Source organism: Argiope bruennichi, chromosome X2 (genome assembly GCF_947563725.1).
Source record: "Argiope bruennichi chromosome X2, qqArgBrue1.1, whole genome shotgun sequence".
NCBI lineage: Eukaryota > Metazoa > Arthropoda > Arachnida > Araneae > Araneidae > Argiope > Argiope bruennichi.
The window spans coordinates 134,211,039-134,234,857 of NC_079163.1; the positions used below are offsets into that span (position 1 = coordinate 134,211,039).

The following is a 23,819-nucleotide window of genomic DNA, read 5'->3' on the forward strand; positions in this document are numbered from 1 at the left end:
ACATCATGGAGTGTTGATCGAACCTCCCTGCTCCGTATTTACCAAGCAGTCATCTTGTCCCGTATTGATTACGGCTGCATGGTGTATGGCTCAACACGTCCTACTATTTTACGGCGATTGGACACCATTCACCACACTGCTCTGCGGATCTGCTCCGGAGCATTTCGAACCTCTCCAGTAGAAAGCTTACATGTTATTTGCCACCAGTTGCCACTTCATTTGCGGCGTCAGAAATTGTCTACATTATTATATTTTCGTGCAAATTCTATCCCAAATCATCCTATTTGTCGCACGGTACTTCCTGTTTCTCTTCGAAGGATTTACGAATTGCGACCTTCCCATATTCTTCCTTATTGGAAAAGAGTCAAAAGTTTCCTACATTGTTCGGACCTTTATAGTATTGCCATTAAGTCATTTGATTTTTATACCTTTCCTCCTTGGGATACCCAGCAATTTTCTTTCCTGAACCCTTTTTTAGAATTCGATAAATTATCAACTAATCCTGCTATTTTCCAACAACTGTTTCATCAGCATCGCTGTCAGTATTCTTCTTTTACACCAGTTTTTACAGATGTCTCGAAATCAGACGGGCACGTTGGTTGTGCAATTATAACTCCATCTGATACACTGAGCTATCGTTTACACAACAGTAGCTCTGTATTTACGGCTGAGTTAGTAGCAATTTTCTGTGCTCTACAAGAAATCTCTTTTACTCAGCTTAATTTCATCCTTTATACTGACAGTATGAGTGCTTTAGAAACACTTTCTAACTATCAGATTCAGATGCACCCAGTTGCTGTCCAGATTTTATTCATATTGAGAATCACGCAAAATAGAGGTTTTAAAGTCATTTTTTGCTGGGTACCGGAGCATGTAGGTATTTACGGCAATGAAAGGGAAGATGTTGCTGCTAAAGCTGCATCAACCTTTCTAACACATTCACTTGCCTATTCTGATGCTAAAAGGTCCTTCACTAGTTCGCTCTTTACTAAGTGGCAGCAATCATGGGATCTGCAGATCCATAACAAATTACACCCAATTAAACCGACAATAGGTTTGTGGCCTGTCCACCCTATACGAGAGGTTTATGTCAAATTGACTCGCCTCCGTAGGACATAGTCGTTTTACACACAAACATCTCCTTTTGGCCAGGCAACACCAAAGTGCTCCACATGTCGTGTAGATTTTACCATTAAACATATTTTAATCGAATGCGCATCTTTTAATTCCTTTCGTTTACACTTTTTTAAATCATCGTCATTAACTTTACAAGACCTGGTAGGTAAAAAATTCCACCCAAACATTTTTAAATTTTTAAAAACCATTGGTTTTTATAGTTATATTTAGCATTATTTAACTTCTGTTCAGATTCGACAATTCACGTCAATTCATTGTAACGTTTGTCTTTCGAATCAGTATTTCATTTATAAATTCATTAACCTTATACATTCTTCCACTTTCATTTTCCCCATTTTTAGATACATTTGGCTTTTATATCTTAAAATGTGTACTTAGATAAATTAATTTTATGTTTTTTACCATCTGCTTGGCGCAGCATAGAAAAACATGGCTCTTGCACCAAAAAAACCGAACAACCAACCAACCCAGTCCATACCCCTTTCCAGATCTCTTGTTATAAACACTTAATTCTTACTACAAAGGGTGCAATCAATCCCACAGAATCAAAAATTCTCGCTGCAGTCTATAGAACTCAACGTTTGGTATTGTCCAAACCACCCAAACTATCCACCAACCCTTTACTTCCAATGACAAAACATCTTTGTCGGGGTTCCAATTTAGCCCCAGCACTTTAAATTCAACGCCTTCTTCTTCACTCTCGCAAAATCCGGTTTTGACCCATAAAACTCTCAAGTCACTATTGTTGGACCTTAATTTTCTTAATTTAAACCCACCACTTCTCAAATTCGTCATAGCATCTGATGATAACGCAAACGCTTCCATCAGACTATCCGCAACAAAATACAAATCATCTACATACAAACCAGAATTTAGCATTAAAACTGAATCGGGTCTTTCGGTTTCGAATTTTGAAATGTGATGTTTAATTACAGCATTCAAAATAAACGGAGAAGTTTTGCATCGGAAGGGTAATCTGGTCATCTGCATAATCTTATAGTCCACATTATCGCTACCTCCATTACAAAGAGATTTCAAAAAAATTACGATCTTCAGGAGCCATTCCTATTATTAAAAATGCCTTTTCCATGTCCCTGTGAAATACATCCTTAAATCTCCTGAATTTCATTATTACATCAAGAATATGCTAGGATTCAAATTCGGACCCGCCTCTAAACAATCATTAAGTGACAAGTTTTGTCCAGATTTGGAACCACAATTGAAAACCACACAAACTTTAGTCGTATCCTTATCCGCTCTGACCACTGCTCTATGAGGCATGAAATATTCATTCTTATCCCTACCACATTCTTCAATTATTCCATTAGTTTCCTGATCCCGATAAGCACTAGCTATCCATCCATCCATTTTTATTGAACCCTTTTTTTAATTTGTCGAATCGCCTCTTGGCCAGACAAAAGCTGTTCTCTAATTTTCTGGGATCAGTCCTCCACTACAACTTGGCACCATATCTTCCATCTTTTAATTCTAGGCCCCTATTAAATTTGTGTAACAATTTCCTATCGGTTACATTCATTTCAGTCTTGTCTCTGATGCCCAACGTTTCCAAATCCCATAGCACCTGAGCATCTGACGCAGACACTAAAAAATTTGCTGAACAAGGACCACTACTTCCGCTTTGAGTACCCTGTAATGTGAACCGAAAAATAGTAGGAACATAGGTCACTATTGTTTAATTTCTCATCGTGACATGCATCTAATATCCGCCCAAGACATCTCCAATCAAAATGTCAAATTTTGCCTTGATTTCACACGTGTCGGCAAGATTTAAGTCTCGTGACTGCATACCTTTCCGGACATCTGCGTTGGGAATAGCCACAGGAGCAGTAGTGACTGTATAGACTATTAGTACTTCTACAGAAATTAGCTGATCAGGGTCGTATAAGCTGATGAGGGTTATTACTCCGACGTTATGTGTTCTCTCCACAGGCTCGACAGAACAAAAGGGGGAAAAAAACAGACAACCTTTCTTACCGAATCGATTTCAATTTTAAGCAATTAGCCAATGATCTCGTACACCAACTTCTTTTGCTACCATTATCACACAAAATTCTTATCATTTTACTCAAATTTAATTCCGAATTCCTAGCATAAATACTGCATGCAAGCAAAAGAACTGTAGGTACACCTGTACTAGTTACAGATGAGTTGCACTGCGTACTTGTTGCAGTATCAGGTTGCATGCTTTGTACCTCATTTTCATCTCTTTTATGATGAATAAGAGTGTGATGCGGACCACCACAAAAACAATTTCTCAATTTGTAAGTTCTCGCACAACATTCTGAAGAAAAACCCTTGAAACATAAATTATTACCCTTCACAAAGCTTACTTTATTCTTCACTGAAAGTCTTTTAAACCCAACACAATTAGATAACAGATGGGTCCCAGTGTTAGAAAATCTACCTTTCATTTTTCTCACACTAGATAGATACACATTAGATTCAGTTTTACTGTTATAATTACGGCGTTTATTAGCCAAAGACACTTCACCCTCCCACCTCCAACAAATGAATGTGGTCTCGTATACGTAGACTCTACCTTTTATTTACCCTTTTAAGTCAAATAAATATCACATTCCTAATCTAAAGCCTGAAGTCTAAATCATGTCTACCCCTCCTTACCGCCACATTATTTCTTAACTCGTGATCAAGTTCACTATATAGTTTATCAGAAAATATCAATTGACATAACGATTTAAAATCCTCAACTGCTCTCAAGCTGCAGTAATATTCGAAATTAGCCCTCAGTCAAGATGCGAATTGCACATAATTCTCTGTTGGGAAATTTTTTCGAGTTGCGAGACTGATCCAAACATTCCTGGGGGGTGGGCTGAAATTCCTTCAAAACGATAGCTTTAAGTTTATCGTAATTCGCAATGTCTTCCTCAGTTACATAAACCATTAAATTTGAAACCCTTTCTCCTAAAATATGTAACAAAATCTCCGCTTTCAAATAGTGTGGCATGTTTTTGGTTTTAAACACTTTTTCAAACGACTGGAAGAAAAAAATTAAAGGATTCTGCTCTAGTAGGTATGGGAATGGTCAACGTTTTGATTCATTGGCTAAACCATTCAACCCATTTTGCAACGCCAATTGTCTTTCTAATTGTGCCAATTTTACCCGTTCTATTTCCAACCTCCTTACCTCATTTTCCTTTTACTTCTTTAAATTTTTATCCTCGATTATATTATCAGTTACACCTTGTACAAAATCTGGTTCTTTCTTAAATACTTCGCTTCGTTTAATTATTTCAAATCAATTAATTTTAGGTCCTCCGTAACATCAAAACCAATCTCCTCCGCAACTAATCTCAACTCGTCCTTCATCAAATTACCAAACGACATTTTCTACACTTATTGCACAAAAATATTATCAATAAAATCGCTAAAATCTACCCGACAATAAGACACTCAAAATATCATTACATGAATTTGACCAGTAAAACCTATAAAAAACACAATTAAAATTGACAAACTAAAACAACAAATTATACCACGACAATCTCAAAATTCAAATGCAAACAACCGAAAAAACACCACACTCAACACCCCATTGCTGAGACCAAAATTAATGTTTACAATTAAGTTATACGAAACCAAACCAAAACTCACTCCCCAACAACTAGCAGCAGTTCAGCTAAAAGTTTTATTGAATCATCACTGACGCACACACACATACTCAAATACATTTCTAAATTTCGCGTTTATATGGGAGGAGGCGCAGCCCCCTCTTTCAGAAAAAGAATAATTCTTAACATATCAATACGGGTGTCCCAATCCCGAGGTACCCAGGGATCTTTACTCCCTTTCAGTTCACTCTCCTCTACGCCTTCTGCTTTTTGCTGTGTCTTTCCTTCCCTCGACTGCAAGCGAGGGAGCTCTCCATGAGAAGCTGTCGCCGCTGTGTTTGCTTCTAGCTTATCATGGACAGCCAAAACCCCACGTGTTTGCCGTGCGTGGCGACCCATTTGAAAGACGGGTGGTGTACTGTGGTCCCCTGTGCATCAATCGGCTGGTTATTAATCACCTAAGTGGTTAGTTTGCTAGGGATCAAGCGAAGGGGTTACTCCTTGGGCTTGGCGTTAAGGGTGGTCACTGTCCCCGGGGGTAACTCCCAGCGTATAGGTTACGGCTAGCACTAAGGTGTATGCCGAGGCTGGGAAAGACCAGAGCCGGTAATTGCCTTCCCTTGTTGGGCTCCGTGGTGGGCGGTGCCGTCGGGTCCGAATCTCTTTCAATGTCGTATGGGCTCCTCCAAACGCGGTCCCTTCGGTGGGCGTCGTATCGTTCCAAATACTTTAACTGTTCCAAATCACGATTCCTTTTTTGTTGTCAAGCGTGTTTCCGAGAAAAATGAAAATTTTAATTCTGTATCACCTTTCCTCGTACAGAGGGCATTCACAGCAACCGTAGGCGAGGTTTCTTCAATCCGAAAAATGCGTTCTGGCGACTTGCTGGTTGAAGTGAATTCAAAAAAGCAAGCCCAGCAAATATTAAAATTGAAAGCTTTAGCTACCATTCCAGTTACAGTCAGTCCACACACGTCATTAAATTATTCTAAAGGCGTTATAACCTGCGGGGAATTGTTTAATGTTCCCCTTGAAGAAATATCTGCAGAACTAAAACATCAAGGTGTCACTAATGTACAACAGATCTCTATACGGCGGGATGGCCAAATCCTTCCCACTAAACAATATATACTTACTTTCCATAGTCCAACTTTACCAGAATTTATTTATGCAGGCTACATTAAATTACCAGTAAGACATTATATTCCTAACCCGTTGAGATGTTTTCAGTGTCAGCGTTTCGGCCACTCTAAAGCCAACTGCCGCGGGACTCTCACTTGCGCCCGCTGTGCTGAAAAAGGGCACGATAGTCAGCAGTGCTCCGCACCTGAAAAGTGTGTGAACTGTGGTGGCAGCCACACTTCATTTTCTACATCGTGTAAACGTTGGACACTTGAGAAAAAAATCATTACAGTGAAAATAAAAGAAGCCTTATCTTACCCTGAAGCCAGAAAGAAAATTTTATCTCAAACACCGACTCCCGGTCTGAGTTATGAATCCGCCGTACAGAAATCGTTTTGCGTAAACTGTACGTGCCAGAACTGTCTCAAAAATCCTAGCCATTCTAAAACAAATACAAAAACATCGGATTCCGATTCTGGATCAAACACCAACACCACTTTAGAAATTCGTAGACCTGAAAAGGCTTTAAGAAAATCAAAATCTCAAAATTCTCTGAAGTTGAAGCTTTCAAAACGTGGCCTCTCAAAAACAAGATTGCCTTCTAAGTTGAAATTGTCTAAAGGTCAGAAATCCGTCGCCTTGGGACTTGCGACGCAGTTCATAAGGACTTGACATCTATTTTTGGTGAGCACCCAAAAGTCCTGAACTCATCGCGCTTCATCCGTCTGAAGAAGAGGATGAAGAAATGAGTTGCGATGTCTCGCAACACTCAAACACCGTCTCCAATACCTTTAAAACCAAAAGAACCTCTTAATGGGTACTTTCCTTTCATGGAACTGTCGCGGCCTTCGCTCCAAATTACCTGACATCAAGACAATTATTAACAAATTTCATCCTGTCTGCATTGGTGTTCAGGAAACCTTTTTGACATCTGACATTCCTGTCAAATTGCGTGGTTTCAACTGTGCGCGGAAGGACGCAGATGATGGTCATCATGGTTCTGGAGGTGTATGTATTTTTACCTCAAATCTTTATCCGAGCACACCTCTCACTTTGCATACTACTCTGCAGGCTGTGGCTGAGCAAGTTCACACACGAGCTTTAGTCACAGTCTGCTGTATTTATCTACCGCCCAATGATGCCATTTCTCAACAGGATCTCGATAATTTAGTGGAGCAACTTCCTTCGCCTTTTATTTTGCTTGGTGATTTCAACGGCCATAGTACATTGTGGGGTGCAGATAGTACAAACTCTCGTGGGCGGCAGATTGAACAGTTTATTATTAATAACTGTCTCTGTCTGCTAAATAATGATGAGAAGACATACTTTCATGCGCCCACACGCAGCTTCCACAGTATTGATTTGGCCATATGTTCTCCTGAGCTCATGCCGTTGCTGACTTTTGCAGTAAGTGAGGACCTTTATAATAGTGACCACTTCCCTGTTATGGTCTCACATGCTGATAGAGACGGTATGACATCTTGTCCTCCACGTTTTCTATTCCAGCGGGCAGACTGGTATACTTTCAAACTTTTAGCACAAATCACAGAGAACATGATCAATACTTGCGACATCACTGAAGCAGTACAACATGTCGTTGAGAGCATAATAAATGCCGCAAATGCCACCATTCCAAAGAGTTCCCCACGTCAGAGAAAATTTCGCAGACCGTGGTGGAATGAAGCTTGCCGCGATAGTTACAAGAACCAAAAGAGACTTTGGAACAAATTTAGGAGGTACCCAACGACGGAGAACTTAGTCGCTTTTAAAAGAGCCAAGGCCCTTGCACGTCGTATACGTCGTCGTAGTCAGAGGGAATCCTGGATTAATTTTGTCTCATCCATTACATCTTCGACTCCAAGTAAAATGTTGTGGAATAAGGTCAAGGCCGCTAATGGGATTTATCGTGAATCTTCCATTCCTATTTTAAATACAGGAAGTACATCGTATTCATCCCCATTAGACGTTGCCAATATTCTCGGCCAAGCATTTGCACAAGTTTCCGCAATTGGTTCTTATAGTATAGAATTTAAGGCAATTAAGAATCGCGCGGAACAGTTGCCATTGCGTTTTAATGCAAGAAGAAACTTTCCATACAACTCTGAATTTAGGATGTCGGAATTGGAAACAGCCTTGTCTCAAGCCCAAAATACAAGCCCGGTACCTGATGGTATCACTTACAACATGCTTCGCCATTTGAGTAAAACTTCCCTTTGCAACCTGTTAAGATTATTTAACAGGATTTGGATTGAGCAGACGTACCCTGCACAATGGCGGGAAGCTATTGTGATCCCCATCTTAAAACCTGGCAAGGATTCACGAAACCCTCTGAACTACAGACCAATAGCTCTGACAAACTGTCTATGCAAGACTTTTGAGCGGATGATTAATGCACGTCTCGTATACGAATTGGAGAAACAAGGATGCATCTCCCCCGTTGCAGAGTGGTTTCCGTCGAGGTCGATCTACTTTTGATAACCTCGTTTTACTGGAAACCCAAATTCGCAACGCATTTGTAAGGAGGAACCACCTTGTCTCCATATTCTTCGATATTGAGAAAGCTTATGACCGTGCATGGCGGTATGGTATACTTTTAACACTTTTCAATCTCGGTTTTAGAGGAAACTTGCCCATTTTTATAAAAAACTTTTTGTCATATCGCACTTTTAGAGTTCGAATGGGGAACTTTTATTCTAACAATTTTATTCAATCTGAGGGTGTTCCTCAGGGAAGTGTCCTCAGTGTCACTCTTTTTATTGTTCATATAAGTCAAATTTTAAATCAATTACCATCATCTGTTCATGGAAGCCTCTACGTTGACGATCTCCAGATTTCATGCCAAGGAAGTAATATGCATTTAATTGAAAGACAGCTTCAAAATGCAGTCAACAAACTAGTAACATGGTGTGATGAAAATGGGCACACTATCTCTCCAGAGAAAAGTCGGTGGCTCTATTTTTGCAGAAAACGTAATTTTCACTCGGAACCTAATATTTATATTCGTAGCCATGCTATTCCAGTTGTTGATGAAATACGTTGTTTGGAGATCGTATTTGACCGCAAACTCACCTTCATTCCGCATGTTTTGTACTTGCGAAGGAAATGCGAGAGAACCTTGAACATCTTAAAAGTTCTCTCCAGAACTTCTTGGGGAGCAGATCGAGCCTCCCTAATCCGTATTTACGAGGCAGTCATTCTTTCCCGTATCGATTACGGATGCATGGTGTATGGATCCGCACGTCCTAGTGTTTTGCGCAGACTGGATACTATCCATCATTCTGCATTAAGAATCTGCTCTGGTGCCTTTCGAACATCCCCCATAGAAAGTTTATACAATATTTGTTATCAACTACCTTGTATTACTTGGTAGCCTTGTATTACTTCCGAACGCAGTCTCTCTCGAAGCACCCTATATCAGAATTAACACTTCCAGCAAGTCTTAGGAGAATTTATGATGCTCGAGCCTCCTGCATTCCACCGTTCAGTCTAAGAATGAAAAAGCTTTTGCAGGACTCGGACTTTAATTTAACAATTATGTCTACAAATGTCTTTTGCTTTGCTCCATGGGATAATCTAGAATTTTCCTTTTTAAATCCATTTTCTGGATATGATAAATCCACAACAGCATCTGTGGTTTTTCAACAGATATTTCTCTATCATCGCTGTCAGTATTCATCTTTCATCCCAGTTTTTACAGATGGCTCGAAATCAGATGGACATGTCGGATTTGGCATTGTACTTCCATCTGGTACACTGAGCTATCGTTTACATACCTGTTCTTCTGTTTTTACTGCGGAACTAATGGCAATTTCCTCTGTTTCCTCTGCCCTTCAGGAAATTTCGATGTCTACTTATCGCAGTTTCATTATTTATACTGACAGTATGAGTGCTTTAGAGACGCTTTCCCATCCCGACAATCAAATGCATCCTGTCGCCTTAGAAATTCTAAATACTTTACACCTTCTTCGAAATGAGACATTTAATATTTTATTTTGCTGGGTACCGAGTCACTCGGGCATTTCTGGGAATGAGGCAGCAGACTGTGCTGCAAAAGCTGCTTCTTCATTTATTTCACAAAATATTCCTTACTGTGATGCGAAGAAGTTCTTTCTTTGTCATCTTTATTCCACTTGGCAGGCAAACTGGAATGAGCAAGTTGACAACAAATTGCATACCATTAAATCTTTAATTGGACTATGGGCTGTACTCCCTGTACGGGGGTTGGATGTTAAATTGACCCGCCTCCGTATAGGACATACACGTCTAACTCATAAACATCTCATTTGTGGAGAGAGAAAACCCATGTGTCCTACATGCAGTACAGATTTTACTGTGAAACACATTCTTATTGAATGTCCAGATTTTAAATCACATCGTGAGTTGTTTTTCCAGTCATCGTCTCTAACTATGCAGGACTTGGTGGGTGAAAAACACCACCCAAATATTTTTAATTTTTTAAAAGCCATTCGTTTTTTTACATGTATCTAATAAATCGTCATCTTTGATAAACTTTATCTTTTTTTAATTGCACTGCCTTTTTTTATCAGCTTCTTTTATCCTGTATTTGAGTATTTTTTTTATATTCATAGTTCCATTGAACTTGTGTTTTGATTTTTAAATCTTATTGCTGAAAAGGATTAGTTTTTAACCATATGTTTGGCGCAGTTTAGCCAAGATAGGCTCTTGTGCCACTAAACTTCATAAACCTAACCTAACCTCTTAACATATCAACTCGAATATTATGCATCTCAGAAACTGAGATAATATTGATTATGGGCTTCTGTGGCTTAGAATAAGGTCTTCGGTTCGAAATCTAATATCACCTAATACCCGTTGGCTTTGTGTAAGCCGAATCTGATGTCCATAGACAAATGCTAATATGGTACGGATGTATGTAATGGGTGCCATCTTAGTGGCCATTCTCTTTATCTAACCTCAGTTCAAAAAGTACGAGGCCCATCTTCAAATAACCCTCGTGTTGCTTCGAAGCGGTACGATGACTATTCTAAAAATATTGAGACTTATGCAAATGCCTTTGAAAAACTTTGGGGCAACGGAATAAAACATATATCTTCTCTCTTTACAGGGACGTCTTGAGGAAGCAGAACAATGGTTTCTAAAAGCTAAAAATATTGCACCTAATGACTCAAGTGTCTATCAGCACTATGGTAAGTATTTTGTTTTGCAGTTAAAAAATCTATTTTAATTCATTAATCTTAATTTTTTTTTGTGTAATTCTTCCCCGTTTCCTTATAAGTCCCCGTTATCAGAGGATACCTGAAATTTCGACCAGCAGGTTTCTAATTATTAATACAGATCGCACAATTATTTCATCAGAACATCGAACCGCTGGAGAACTGTCATTTGGTTGGGGTGGCTTTGATATTAAGGAATAATTCTACAGTAAAATTAGTTAAATAAAACATGCTCTCAGATCTAGCGTATCAACAAAATATTTACATCCCTAATGGGAATATACTTGATTTAGTGGGGAGAATTATGGTTATAGATGTCATATTACGCTTATTAATGACTGATCTTTTAGATTAAGGGATGAACAAAATCTTAATGCCCCATCCAAATGGGAAGAATAAAAGGAAACGCGTTTTACCTTTTTGACGTCAATCGAAAGTAAGGACTTCCGTTCTTCCATGAAAGAGTTATGAATGCTCATTCATTATCAGTTTTCCTCATCATCGTCCTTTTCTTCATAAAGTAGTAAAAACGAAAGAAACATTTGACAGGATAATCACATCGTTTAGCTATTTGAAAGAAAAGAAACCAATGACGTAGTGTGGATATAAATGAACCAGTTTTTATTCAGAAAGAATAGCGCAGGCATTGCACTATCAATAAAGGAAAAAAATAGCACCATAAGGAGAATTAGTAATAACGAAATTAGTGACCTTAATGGCTTAAAAAGATATCCAATAGAAAGAGATTACGGATTATGTCATATGTGGTAATGCATCCCTCTAGATTTATTTGGAAAACAGAAAGCCAATATGTGTTTAATCAGAGAGTTGTTATCTGCTATCTAGTTTACTGCTAAAAATGTTCCTAATTTTTCCTTTAACCAAACGCAAATAAGGAGCTAATTTCCCTAAAACCCTTTCAGGAAGATAACGTTTTCCAAACCTATTTCTTTATTTGTGTTAACACCCCTTTTTGAAGCAACACGAGGACTATTTTAGAACAGATCACGTAATTCTAATCTACAGTCATATGATGGGGGCGACACCTGAGCTGACATTCCTTCATGAAACATCCGTATTACGTCTACGAGAGGATATTGATTAGAAAATAGAACTTAAATTTCAGTACTGATATTTTATTTTGTCCACTTAAAAGAGATTTGATTTCAAATAACACAGATAGCAATTTGAGAATGCAATCAATTCACGTGGTGTCACCTCCCATGATAAACGTTATTGTCAATGCCAAACAATATCTAACTGCCCGCTATCATACTTGCTGTGATGTGACATCCTTTTTCTTTCTGTAAGGCGTACACTGGATCCCAAAATGCAATTGGCAGATAGCACTCAAAGTTCATAATCTAAACAAGCAATGATTTCGTTGATCTAGTTAATTGAGACATTTTTATCTTAAAGTTGAATTATACGTTAAAAATCTTTGTCCTTTTTTTCTATTTCAGGACAATTCCTCGCCGATTGCGAGAGATATTATGAAGCCGCAGATATCTTTCTGAAAGCAGCAGAATTTGCATCCAATGAATATGAAATCATTTTTAATGCTGCTAATACTCTGAGGTAGGTTGGAGCAGTACATGCAGCTTATTTACTTTAATTTTGAAGTCGGAGATGAACAAAAAATAATATTTTCTGGAGAATCTAATAACTTTAAGCGTGCAACTCTTGTATATACGTACAGTGGGCCACAAAATTGAGTATACACCTTAGAAACTTAGAGACTTTTTGCAATTACAAATTAAATATTGCTTTAAGATGATTGAAATTTTTACCTTATATACTTTAGTCTATGCTTTACCGTAATATACTAATAAAATTGTTACGTTTATTTATTTTTACGAAAAAAAAATAAAAGATCTGAGACGAGAGGAAAAACAACACCACAAAAATAAGTATACACCTTTATTAATTTCCTTTTAACGTACAAATTAATATTTTGTTGCATAACCTTTTGCTTGAAGCTTTTTCTTACAGCCTGTAATCTTCTGGGCATAGATTCTAGTGTTTTAGTGGTTTCAACAGAAATTTTAGCCCATTTTTCTCTCAGAACCTTCCTGAGAACTTCCTTGCTTGTGATTTCGTGCTCATGTACAGCTTTCTCTAATTGCGACCACAAATTTTCGATGACGTTTAGGTCCGAAAACTGGGCTGGAGTGTGTAATTGCTTCCTGCAATGGCACAGCAAGTATAACTGCACAATCTTTGCTGTATTCTTGGGGTCGTTGTCCTGCTGGAATATGAAGCTTGACCCAAGCCCCAACTTACTGGCACTTTTTTTATAGTTATCATTTAAAATCCCCAAATATACATGTTTGTCAATAATACCATCAATAAAAGCAAGCTCTCCAACTCCTCCAGCCGACATACAACCCCAAACGAGAACAGATCCACCTCCAAACTTGACTGTCTTAATGGTGTTTTTAGGTGCCAGTGCTTTTCCAGCTTCTCTCCATATTTTAAATCGTACATCGCTTCCGTAAAGATTAAACTTACTTCCATCAGAAAATATTACAGTGTTCCAGAAAGAAATAGGCTTTAAACGATGTTCTTTGGCGAAAATCACTCTCTTTTGTCTATTCACATACTTGATGAGTGGCTTTCGTATTGGTGTACGGCCATGAAACCATATTGGTAAAGGGTATGTCGAATTGTTTGAACTGAGATCTTTTTCCCAATTGTAGAAGACATCGATAAAGCTAGTTTAGAGGCACTCACCCTCGGATCTTTCTTTACTGAGTGAATGATCTTCCTCTTCGCTGTAGTACTCAGTATTTCTTTACGTCCTCTTCCAGGAATATTGGCCACAGATCCAGTTTTTAATACTTTTGTAGTATTTTTTGGACACAACCATGAGTTACACCAATCAACGAAGCGATTTCTCGAAGAGATTTTCCCTCTTTCGACCCTTTTACAACAAATAAACGTTCAGATACAATAGTTTCTCTACGAGATCTCATTTTACGATTTTTAATGAGAAAAAAAATACTATTTAAAAGCATTGAAGTGCAATAGCAAGTGTTATAAGCAGCAACTACTCCTGAAACTCTTCAAAGAAAATTTGAAACTAAAAAAAGTGGTGGCAAAATTTACAAATATAAGAAGTGTATACTCAATTTTGTGGCATGGTTTTCTATCTTTTCTTCGAATCGCTTAACTTTTTTCGTAATAAATAAGTTTATAGAATTGTGTTATTATAGGATGGTAAAGCAGAGGTTAAAGTATCTAGGATAAAAAAATTATCTATTTTAAATCAATGTTTAATTTGTAATTGGAAGAAATCTAAAAGTTTTAGAGATGTATACTCAATTTTGTGGCTCACTGTATATAAATTTACTTCGTGTGTCTCGGAAATGGCTCTAACAATTTGGATCTAATTTTATATTAGGTAAGGCTTTGTTTTTTAAATTTATCTGTATAGGCGACTTTCCTGAAAAAACGCGATTTTACACACAAAAAAAAGAAAAAACTTTTTATAACTAACTGTTAGAATAAGTATATTGTATTTCCGTTTCGAAGTGTGGGCAAGTATAGTGGTCAGAACAATATGAATGATGCGTGTGTTGTGGGTCCTCGCTTCGAGTCGCACTTTTTGCTATATTTTTTACTTGTGTATTATTATTTATTACTTTTGCTTTTTACGCTTAAAGTATCTTTTCTTAAAAAACGCGATTTTACACACAAAAAAAAATCTTTTTTATAACTATTAACGCCTTCATAAATCTGCTCTCATGCTGATAGCGCCATCTCGGATCCGATTTCTCCGTGGTAAAACTGTTCAAAAATATAAGTAATGACAGATAAACTGTAAAATGAATGCCGTAATATAGCAGATTGTTTCGAATAACATGTTAAACTATGTGCATTCATGATTTTTTTTTTATTTAAATGATCAGTTCACCTATAGGTATGATTGGAAAATATTCATATGCAATCAGTCTGTGATTCGTATCTAAATAGATTCTCCGAAAAATGATGATTTTTTCTATCTAAACTTTTTCCAGATATTCGGATAGTTGAATCTAGAAATTTCTTCCATAATTTCTATTGGAACTGTCATTCAAGCCCTTTTGCACAATCACTTTGTTATGAATTCAGACTATCGTGAAGGTATTGTGCCAGAGATGCAAATAGAACAGTTTCTTTACTTAATATCAAAATTCCTATGGATTATTCAAAATTAAAATATCTACTAGTGGAAAATAAAATTTCACAACAATCGAAGATAAATATGCATATGAAAGTGGAGTACATAGAATTCCTGCTTGCAACGAAACTGCCATTAGGTTTTTAAAAATTCTCTGTGCATATAATGAAGGCTCAAATACGTGCTGACTAACAAGTTGGATGATTTGATCCTTCGTCTGCTTGCTTCATGCAATTTTTTAGTCTATGCATTTGCTTATCTGCTTCGTCTTCATAATCCTTCTTCTTTCCCAATATAGACTGGATCCCAAAATTGAGTATACAATATACTCTTTCTTCTTTAATTTTATTCGTTTTGATCTTAACATTCCTGTTTTTGGCTAATATTTATAACGACAAGATATACATTAACAAAAGTATTAGGCTAAAAAACAAAACGTAGAAATGAATAATATTTTTATTACAGTAATTTTTATGTCAAAGTTACAAATTCCAAAGTCACCAAATTGAGTATACACTTTATAAAATATGCGACTTGACTACTATTATTTATTTTCAAATGAATAAGTAAAATAGTTTTGTTACGTTAATTGGCAATCATCGATTTCCAAGCGAAAACAAACGTTTTGGTTATCATTATGAGCTCCAAAAAAGAAACAAATGTTGAAATTCGGAAACTTGTTATTCGATTGTCTGAAGATGGTAAATCTCTACGAGTTTGGTTTGTGTTTTTCTGGCACAAGAGCCATCTTTGGCTAAACTGCGCCATTCATGTGGTAAAAAAAGAGGTTAAATTTTCTTTAAAATTTGAATATATGAATGGTTAAAATATACTGGAAACAGTAGCAAACGGATATGTATTTAAATGAAAAAATTTAAAAGGTTCAAACACTTGAAAAATTTAAAAGTATACGATGAACATTAAAAGTAGGGCATTCGATTAAAATGTGATGAACTGTAAAATCTGTGCGACATGTGGAGCATATAGGTGCTCTGTCACCGAATAGTAGGTGCTTGTGTGTGAACCGAGTATGCCCTATACGAAGGCGTGTTAATATAACATCCTTCCTAAGCAAAGGTAAGACTGGCCACAAGCTTATTAAAGGTTTAACTGTATGCAATTTATTGTTACTGCGTAAATCCCATGTTTCTTGCCATAGAGAAAATATTCGACATGCAACTGATTTCTTTGCATCACAATATGGTATTCTTCGATTCGAAAAACAAGTCGCAGTTTTTGCAGCTTGGTCTGCCTGCTCATTGTCAAGAATTCCTACATGACCGGGGAGCCAGCAAAATAAAATGTGGTAGCCCCTGTATCGAAGAGTTTGCAAAAGTTCTAAGATTTCAACAGCAACTGGGTACATATCATAAGTGAAATGGGAAAGAGTTTCCAGTGAACTCATACTGTCAGTATATATGCTGAACAGTCTGAGTTGAAAACGAGATATTATGAAGGGCTTGTGCAATTGCCACCAACTCGGCTGTCAAGACTGAAAAGGATGCATGCAGACGGGCACTGCTTATGTCGGCACCAGATACAATGCCACATCCAACATGTCCATCTGTTTTTGAACCATCAGTAAAAATGGGCGTGTACGAGGAATATTGACATCGATGAGAACAAAAAAGTTGCTGGAAAATGACTGGAGTAGTTTTATCTTTCACAAACCCAGAGAAAGGATTCAAAAAGGAAAACTTGGGAATAACCCATGGTGGGAAGATAAGGAAATCAGCAGGTTCAATGGCAAGCAAATTAAGTGCCGAAATGTCGGTTATTTTTTTAATTCTCTCACACAAGGAAGGATGTGAGAGGGACGAGCATTGTAAATCCTTTGGAGAGTTTCTGGAATAGTCATGTGAGCAATGGGATGTTGGGGGTGAGATTGCGCTCGAAAATAGTATTGTACAGAAAGTTTTCTACGTCGCAAGTTCAGAGGCAATTGTTGGCATATAACATATAGGCTTTCTACAGGCGATGTACGGAAGGCACCTGACCATATCCGCAGAGCAGAATGATGCACCGTATCCAATCGTCGTAACGCAGTAACATTGGCAGCGCCATATACTACACATCCATAGTCAATCCTTGGCAAGACAACGACTTGATATATACGGAGTAGCGATGAACGATCGGCTCCCCAAGATATGCGGGAGAGTACTTTGAGGATATTTAGAGATTTTTCACATATCTTCCGCAGATCTAGTATATGTAGTAGGAAAGTGAGTTAACGGTCAAAAAGCACTCCTAAGAAACTATCTCATTAACGACAGGTACTGGATTGTTCCGTATAGAGATTGACGGTTCAGGGTGAATGCTTCGCTTTCTACTGAAATGAACGAATCTACTCTTTTCAGATGAAAGAGTATGTCCATTCTCATCACACCAAGCAACTAATTTTGTAATAGCGGTTTGAAGCTGCCTCTCAATTAAATGCATATTAGAACCCTGACACGAGATCTGCAAATCATCAACATATACATTTCCCTGCACGGATGGTGGTAAGTGGTTAAGGATGTCACTGAAATGAATGATAAAGAATGTAACACTGAGAACGCTCATTGCGGTACGCCCTCAGCTTGAGTAAAAGGATCTGAAAGTAAATTGCTCATACGTACTCGAAAGATTCGAGAAGTTAAAAAGTTTCGAATAAAAACAGTGAGATTTCCTCTAAAATCCAAATCAAAAAGTCTCTGAAGGATTCCATAACGCCATGTATGGTCGTATGTCTTCTCTATGTCAATGAAAATGGAGACGAGATGGTTTCTTCGCACAAAAGCATTGCGAATTTCGGTATCAAGATGGACGATATTGTCAACAGTTGAGCGATCCCTTCGGAAGCCACTTTGCATTTGTGGAATGCATGCTCGTTTCTCCAATTCAAAGATAAGACGGGCATTGACCATACGCTCTAGTGTTTTGCAAAGAACACTTGTTAAGGCGATAGGTCTGTAGTGCATAGGGTTTGCTGGATCTTTCCCTGGTTTCAGAATGGGAATCACGAGCGCTTCTCGCCATTGATATGGGAAACTTTGCTCATTCCATATTCTGTTGAACAGATGCAGGAGATGCAGAGCGATGCCTCATTCAGATAGCGGAGCATACTATTTGTGATTCCATCTGGGCCAGGACTGGTATCATGTGCTAGGGATATAGCTTTTTTCAGCTCCAATATCTTGAACTCGCAATTATATGGAAGAGTATTGCGGGTTTGAAAGTTCATGGTCGCCATAAATTTGGAATTATAAGAAGTATCGGTAGAAACTTGCGCAAATGTATGTCCTAAAATATTGGCAATGTCTAATGGAGAAGAATATGTTACGCTTCCAGATTTCAGAATTGACAAAGAAAACTCCTGATAAATTCCATTGGCAGCTTTTATTTTCTTCCAAAGCTGTTTACTTGTGGTACGAGATGTAATCGATGAAATGTATTTGACCCATGATTCCCTTTCACTACGTAGACGAATGCAACGAGCAAAGGCTTTGGCTTTTTTGAATGCTACAAGATCTTCTGTAGTAGGGTACCTTCTAAATTTGTTCCATAATTTTTTCTGTTGTTTGTCGCTGTCACGGCAGGCATCATTCCACCACGGCCTTCGAAATTTTCGCAGACGTGGCGAACGTTTAGGAATGGTATTATTAGCAGAAGTTATTAAACAATAAAGAACATTTTGTACTGCTTCAGATATGTCTGTAGTATTAACCATATTTTCAGTGATTTATGCCATTTGTGTGAAAGCAGTCCAATCTGCCCGTTCAAAATGGAAACGCTGTGGACACTGAATGTCACGACCTCTATAAGCTTCTGAGATTATTATTGGGAAATGATCACTGTTATGGAGATCATCATCGACTGTAAAATTTTATATTGGCAAAAGTTCTGGGGAACAAATGGCCAGATCAATACAATGAAATGTGCGTGTGGACCCATGGAAGTATGTTTTTTCCTCGTCATTGAGAAGACAGAGACAATTATCAGAAACAAATTGCTCAATCTGTCTCCCACTAATTATTCGTACTCCCCGAATCCCACAAGGCACTATGTGCGTTAAAGTCACCCATTATCAGTAAAGGCGTTGGTAGCTGGCTCACCAGGTTGTTAAGTTCCAACAGATTAATAACATCATGAGGTGGCAAATAGATACAGCAGACTGTGACCAAAGATCGAGTATGAATCTGCACAGCCTGTAGGGAAGTATGTAAATTAAGAGGGGTGCTCGGATAAAGGTTTGATGTTATGATACAGACGCCGCCTGAATTATTCATTCCACTGTCTGTATCCTTCCGAACACAGTTGTAGCCACGAAGTTTCAATGGGGTATTGGACTTCAGAAAAGTCCACTGAATTCCAATGCGGACTGGATGAAAAGTGTTAGAAATGTTCTTTATGTCTTGCAATTTGGAGCGGATGCCGCGACAGTTCCAGGAAATTAAAGTACCCATTAAGTGATTTTTGTTGCATCAGAACCAGTTGGAGCATTAGATTGAGTTGGAGAAATATCACAACTCATTCTCAGATCTTCATCCTCTTCTTCAGATGGATGCAGAGAAATGAGGTCTGGGCCTTTGGAGGTGCCCCCGAAATTAGACGTTAAGTCTTTATGGGCTACGCCTTGTGACGCCAAACCCAAAGCTACAGAATTATGAATAAGAGATTTTTTTTTTAATTTGGAGGGTAGCGCTTTTGGTGAAGCGCTTTGAGAGTTTCAGAGCGAGAGATTTTTGCGATTTAGATTTCAAAGAAGTTTTTGAAATTTAGGTGTTTCTGGAACCGTATTTCCAGATTGTTCCGAATCAGAGTTGGAGGAGTTTTCAGGCGATTGATTTCTGCTAATATTTTATCAATTTTTCCTTGTGTCGCAGAGGCCCCTCAGGGGCTCACCTACTATAGGTGAGTACGGGTGTCCCAATCCCGAGGTACCCAGGGATCATTACTCCCTTTACGTTTTACTCTCCACTACGTCTTCTGCTGTCTCCTTTTTTCTTTCCCTCGAGGGTAGGCGAGGGAGCTCTCACGAGAAGCTGTCGCCGCTCTGTTTGCTTCCTGCTTCTCATGGACAGCAAATACCCCAACGTGTTTGCCGTGCGTGGCGACCCATTAGACGGGTGGTGCACTGTGGTCCCCGGTGTATCAATCGGCTGGTTGCTAGCCACCCGAGTGGTTAGTTTGCTAGGGATCAAGCGAAGGGGCTACTTCTTGGGCTTGGCGTTAAGGGTGGTCACTGTCCCCGGGGGTAGCTCCCAGCGTATAGGTACCGATTAGCACTAGGGTAAATACCGAGGTTGGAAATATCCAGAGCCGGTGGCTGCCTTCCCTTGTTGGGCTCCGTGGTGGGCGGTGCCGTCGGGCCCGAATCACCATCAATATCGTATGGGCTCCTCCCGGAAATCTCCCTTCAGTGGGCAACAAAAAGAAACAAAACAAAATTTTCATTTGAACAAAGACAAATATTTTGATCACTTTTTTGTCATTAAAAGAATGTCGGAAGACAAAGAAACATTTCATTCTGTTTCACCGTTTTTGGTTGAAAAAGCCATCAATAGTATACTTGGTGAAGTCGCTTCAATTCGGAAACTCCGCTCTGGAGACTTGTTCGTTGAAGTTTCATCTAAACAGCAAGCTAATAAAATCGTAAAACTGAAAGCTTTAGCCACAATACCAATCACTGTAAGTGCCCATAACTCACTTAATAACTCGAAAGGTGTAATAACATGTGGAGAGTTATTCAATTCAACAATTGAAGAAATTATGAAAGATTTTCAGCCTGAAGGAATTATACATGTACGTCGTATTTCAATACGACGAGATGGGCAGCTCCTGCCCACGAAACAGCTTGTTCTTACATTTAAAAACCTGTCTTTGCCGGAATCAGTTAAAGTGGGTTACTTGAAATTGGCGGTCCGACCTTTCATTCCGAATCCTTTGCGTTGTTTCCAGTGCCAACGTTTTGGGCACTCTAAAATGGCCTGTCGTGGGACACTCACTTGCGCCCGTTGTGCAGAGAAGGGACATGACAGCCAGCAGTGTAGCGCACAGGAAAAGTGTGTTAACTGCGATGGCGCCCACACCTCCTTTTCACGATCATGTCCACGTTGGCAAATGGAAAAAGAAATAATAACGCTCAAAACGAAAGAGCAAATTTCGTACACTGAAGCGAGACGGAAAATTCTCGCTAGAACACCGTCCCCTGGGAAAAGCTATGCCTCAGTTGTTCAGAATACATTTTGCAAAAACTGTACATGTACAAACTGTGCTAAATTTACTTCCCAAGCAACTCACAGTGAAAAGTCATGCGACTCCGACACCGAACCATCAATAAACAATCCAACAGAAACACATATATCCCAAAAGCCCAAATTAAAAGCAAAAATGCAGAAATCACTCCAGCTAAAGCTTTCTAAACGTGGTCTATCACCAAAACAACTGACATCGACCCTTAAAAACCCCTCAGGGGCTCACCTACTATAGGTGAGTACGGGTGTCCCAATCCCGAGGTACCTAGGGATCTTTACTCCCTTTCAGTTCGCTCTCCTCTACGCCTTCTGCTTTCTGCTGTGTCTTCCCCTCAGGGGCTCACCCACTATAGGTGAGTACGGGTGTCCCAATCCCGAGGTACACAGGGATCTTTACTCCCTTCATGTTCAAACTCCCCTACGCCTTCTGCTTTCTGCTGTTTTTTCCTTCCCTCGACGAGGGAGCTCACCATGAGAAGCTGTCGCCGATCTGTTTGCTTCTTGCTTCTCATGGACAGCCAAAACCCCACGTGTTGGCCGTGCGTGGCAACCCATTTGACAGACGGGTGGTGTAATGTGGTCCCCTGTACATCAATCGGCTGGTCGCTAACCACCTAAGTGGTTAGTTTGCTAGGGATCAAGCGAAGGGGTTACTCCTTGGGCTTGGCGTTAAGGGTGGTCACTGTCCCCGGGGGTAACTCCCAGCTTATAGGCACCGATTAGCACTAGGGTAAGTACTGAGGTTGGAAATATAGCACTAGGGTGGATGCCGAGGCTGGGAATAACCAGAGCCGGTAATTGCCTTCCCTTGTTGGGCTCCGTGGTGGACGGTGCCGTCGGACCCGAATCATTCTCAATATCGTATGGGCTCCTCCAAACGTCGTCCCTTCAGTGGGCGTCGCATTGTACCAATTAATTCTAATTTTGAGAACCATTTTGACAGTTTTTTCGTAATCAAACGGGTTTCTGATAAAAATGAAACTTTTTCAAGCGTGTTACCATTTTTAGTTCAAAAGGCCGTAGCTGCAACTGTTGGAGAAGTTACATCTATCCGGAAAATGCGCTCTGGTGACTTGTTAGTACAGGTGAATTCTCGAAAGCAAGCCCAGCAGCTACAGAAACTAAAAGCATTAGCAACAATAGCCATCACAGTCAGTCCTCACCAATTTCTGAATACCTCTAAAGGTGTTATTACCTGCGGAGAACTGTTAAATGTCCCATTTGAAATTATTAAAAAAGAAATGAAACCAGAAGGAGTAATAGACGTTCGGCGTATAAAGAGAGATGGACAACTTATTGAAACCAAACATCATATTTTAACATTTCAAACACCAAATTTACCCGAGTTCGCTTATGCAGGATAAATTAGATTACCAGTCCGTCCGTATATTCCAATCCCTCTTCGATGTTTTCAGTGCCAGCGCTTTGGCCACTCAAAGTTGAATTGCCGCGGGTCACTATCTTGTGCCCGTTGTGCTAGTAAAGGGCATGATAGCCAGCAGTGTTCCGCACAAGAAAAGTGCGTGAACTGCGATGGCGACCACCCCTCGTATTCTCGATTCTGCCCGCGCTGGAACCTGGAAAAACAGATCACAACAGTTAAAATAAAAGAAGGCATATCATACATTGAAGCCAGGCGTAAAGTGCAAACACAAACTCCTAGCCCTGGCATAAGTTATTCTTCAGCAGTTAAAACATCATTTTGCGAGAACTGCTAATGTAAAAGTTGTAAAAACCTTGCCACAAAATCTAGAAATCTCAGGAAAAATTCAGATTCCGATACAGACCATTCTACAAGTGCACCTGAAACATCTCAAGTTGGTAAATTAAATCCAAAAGCTAAACGTAAATCTCAAAATTCTCTGAAACTGCAGCTTGCAAAACGCGGCATTTCGCATAAGGACCTCACTCTGAAATTAAAAAAGTCCAAATCAAAAAATTCTGTCGCCTTAGGGTTAGCGACGCAGGGTGTTGTCCATAAGGACTTGACATCTATCTTTGGTGATATTCCCCATAATAACCCTGATATAAAATTACACCCATCTGAGGATGATGATGACTTGGAGATGAGTTGCGAAATTCAGGCAACTCCAACCACTGCCTCTTCTGGTTCCTCATCAAAAAGACTCTCTTAATGGGCACCTTCCTGTCTTGGAATTGTCGTGGCATTCGTTCCAAACTTAATGACATCAAGACCGTTTTCAATACCTTTCATCCCATCTGTTTTGGTGTTCAAGAAACTTTCTTGACACACAATATTCCCATAAAATTGCGTGGCTATAACTGTACTAGGAAAGATGCAGACACAGGGCCTCGAACTTCTGGTGGTGTCTGTATCTTTACATCCAATTTATATCCCAGTACATCTCTTACTTTA

General features: G+C 39.1%; 1 protein-coding gene across 2 annotated transcripts in view; it reads left to right on the forward strand.

Annotated features, from left to right (window-relative positions):
- Positions 1-23,819, forward strand: part of LOC129960161 (protein O-mannosyl-transferase TMTC2-like) — a 923,323-nt gene that overhangs the window by 871,368 nt on the left and 28,136 nt on the right. For both annotated transcript variants that reach the window (XM_056073352.1, XM_056073353.1), the window contains exons 13-14: positions 10,936-11,017; positions 12,508-12,622. In XM_056073352.1, coding sequence (XP_055929327.1) covers positions 10,936-11,017; positions 12,508-12,622 — 197 coding nt within the window. The remainder of the gene's footprint in view (positions 1-10,935; positions 11,018-12,507; positions 12,623-23,819) is intronic.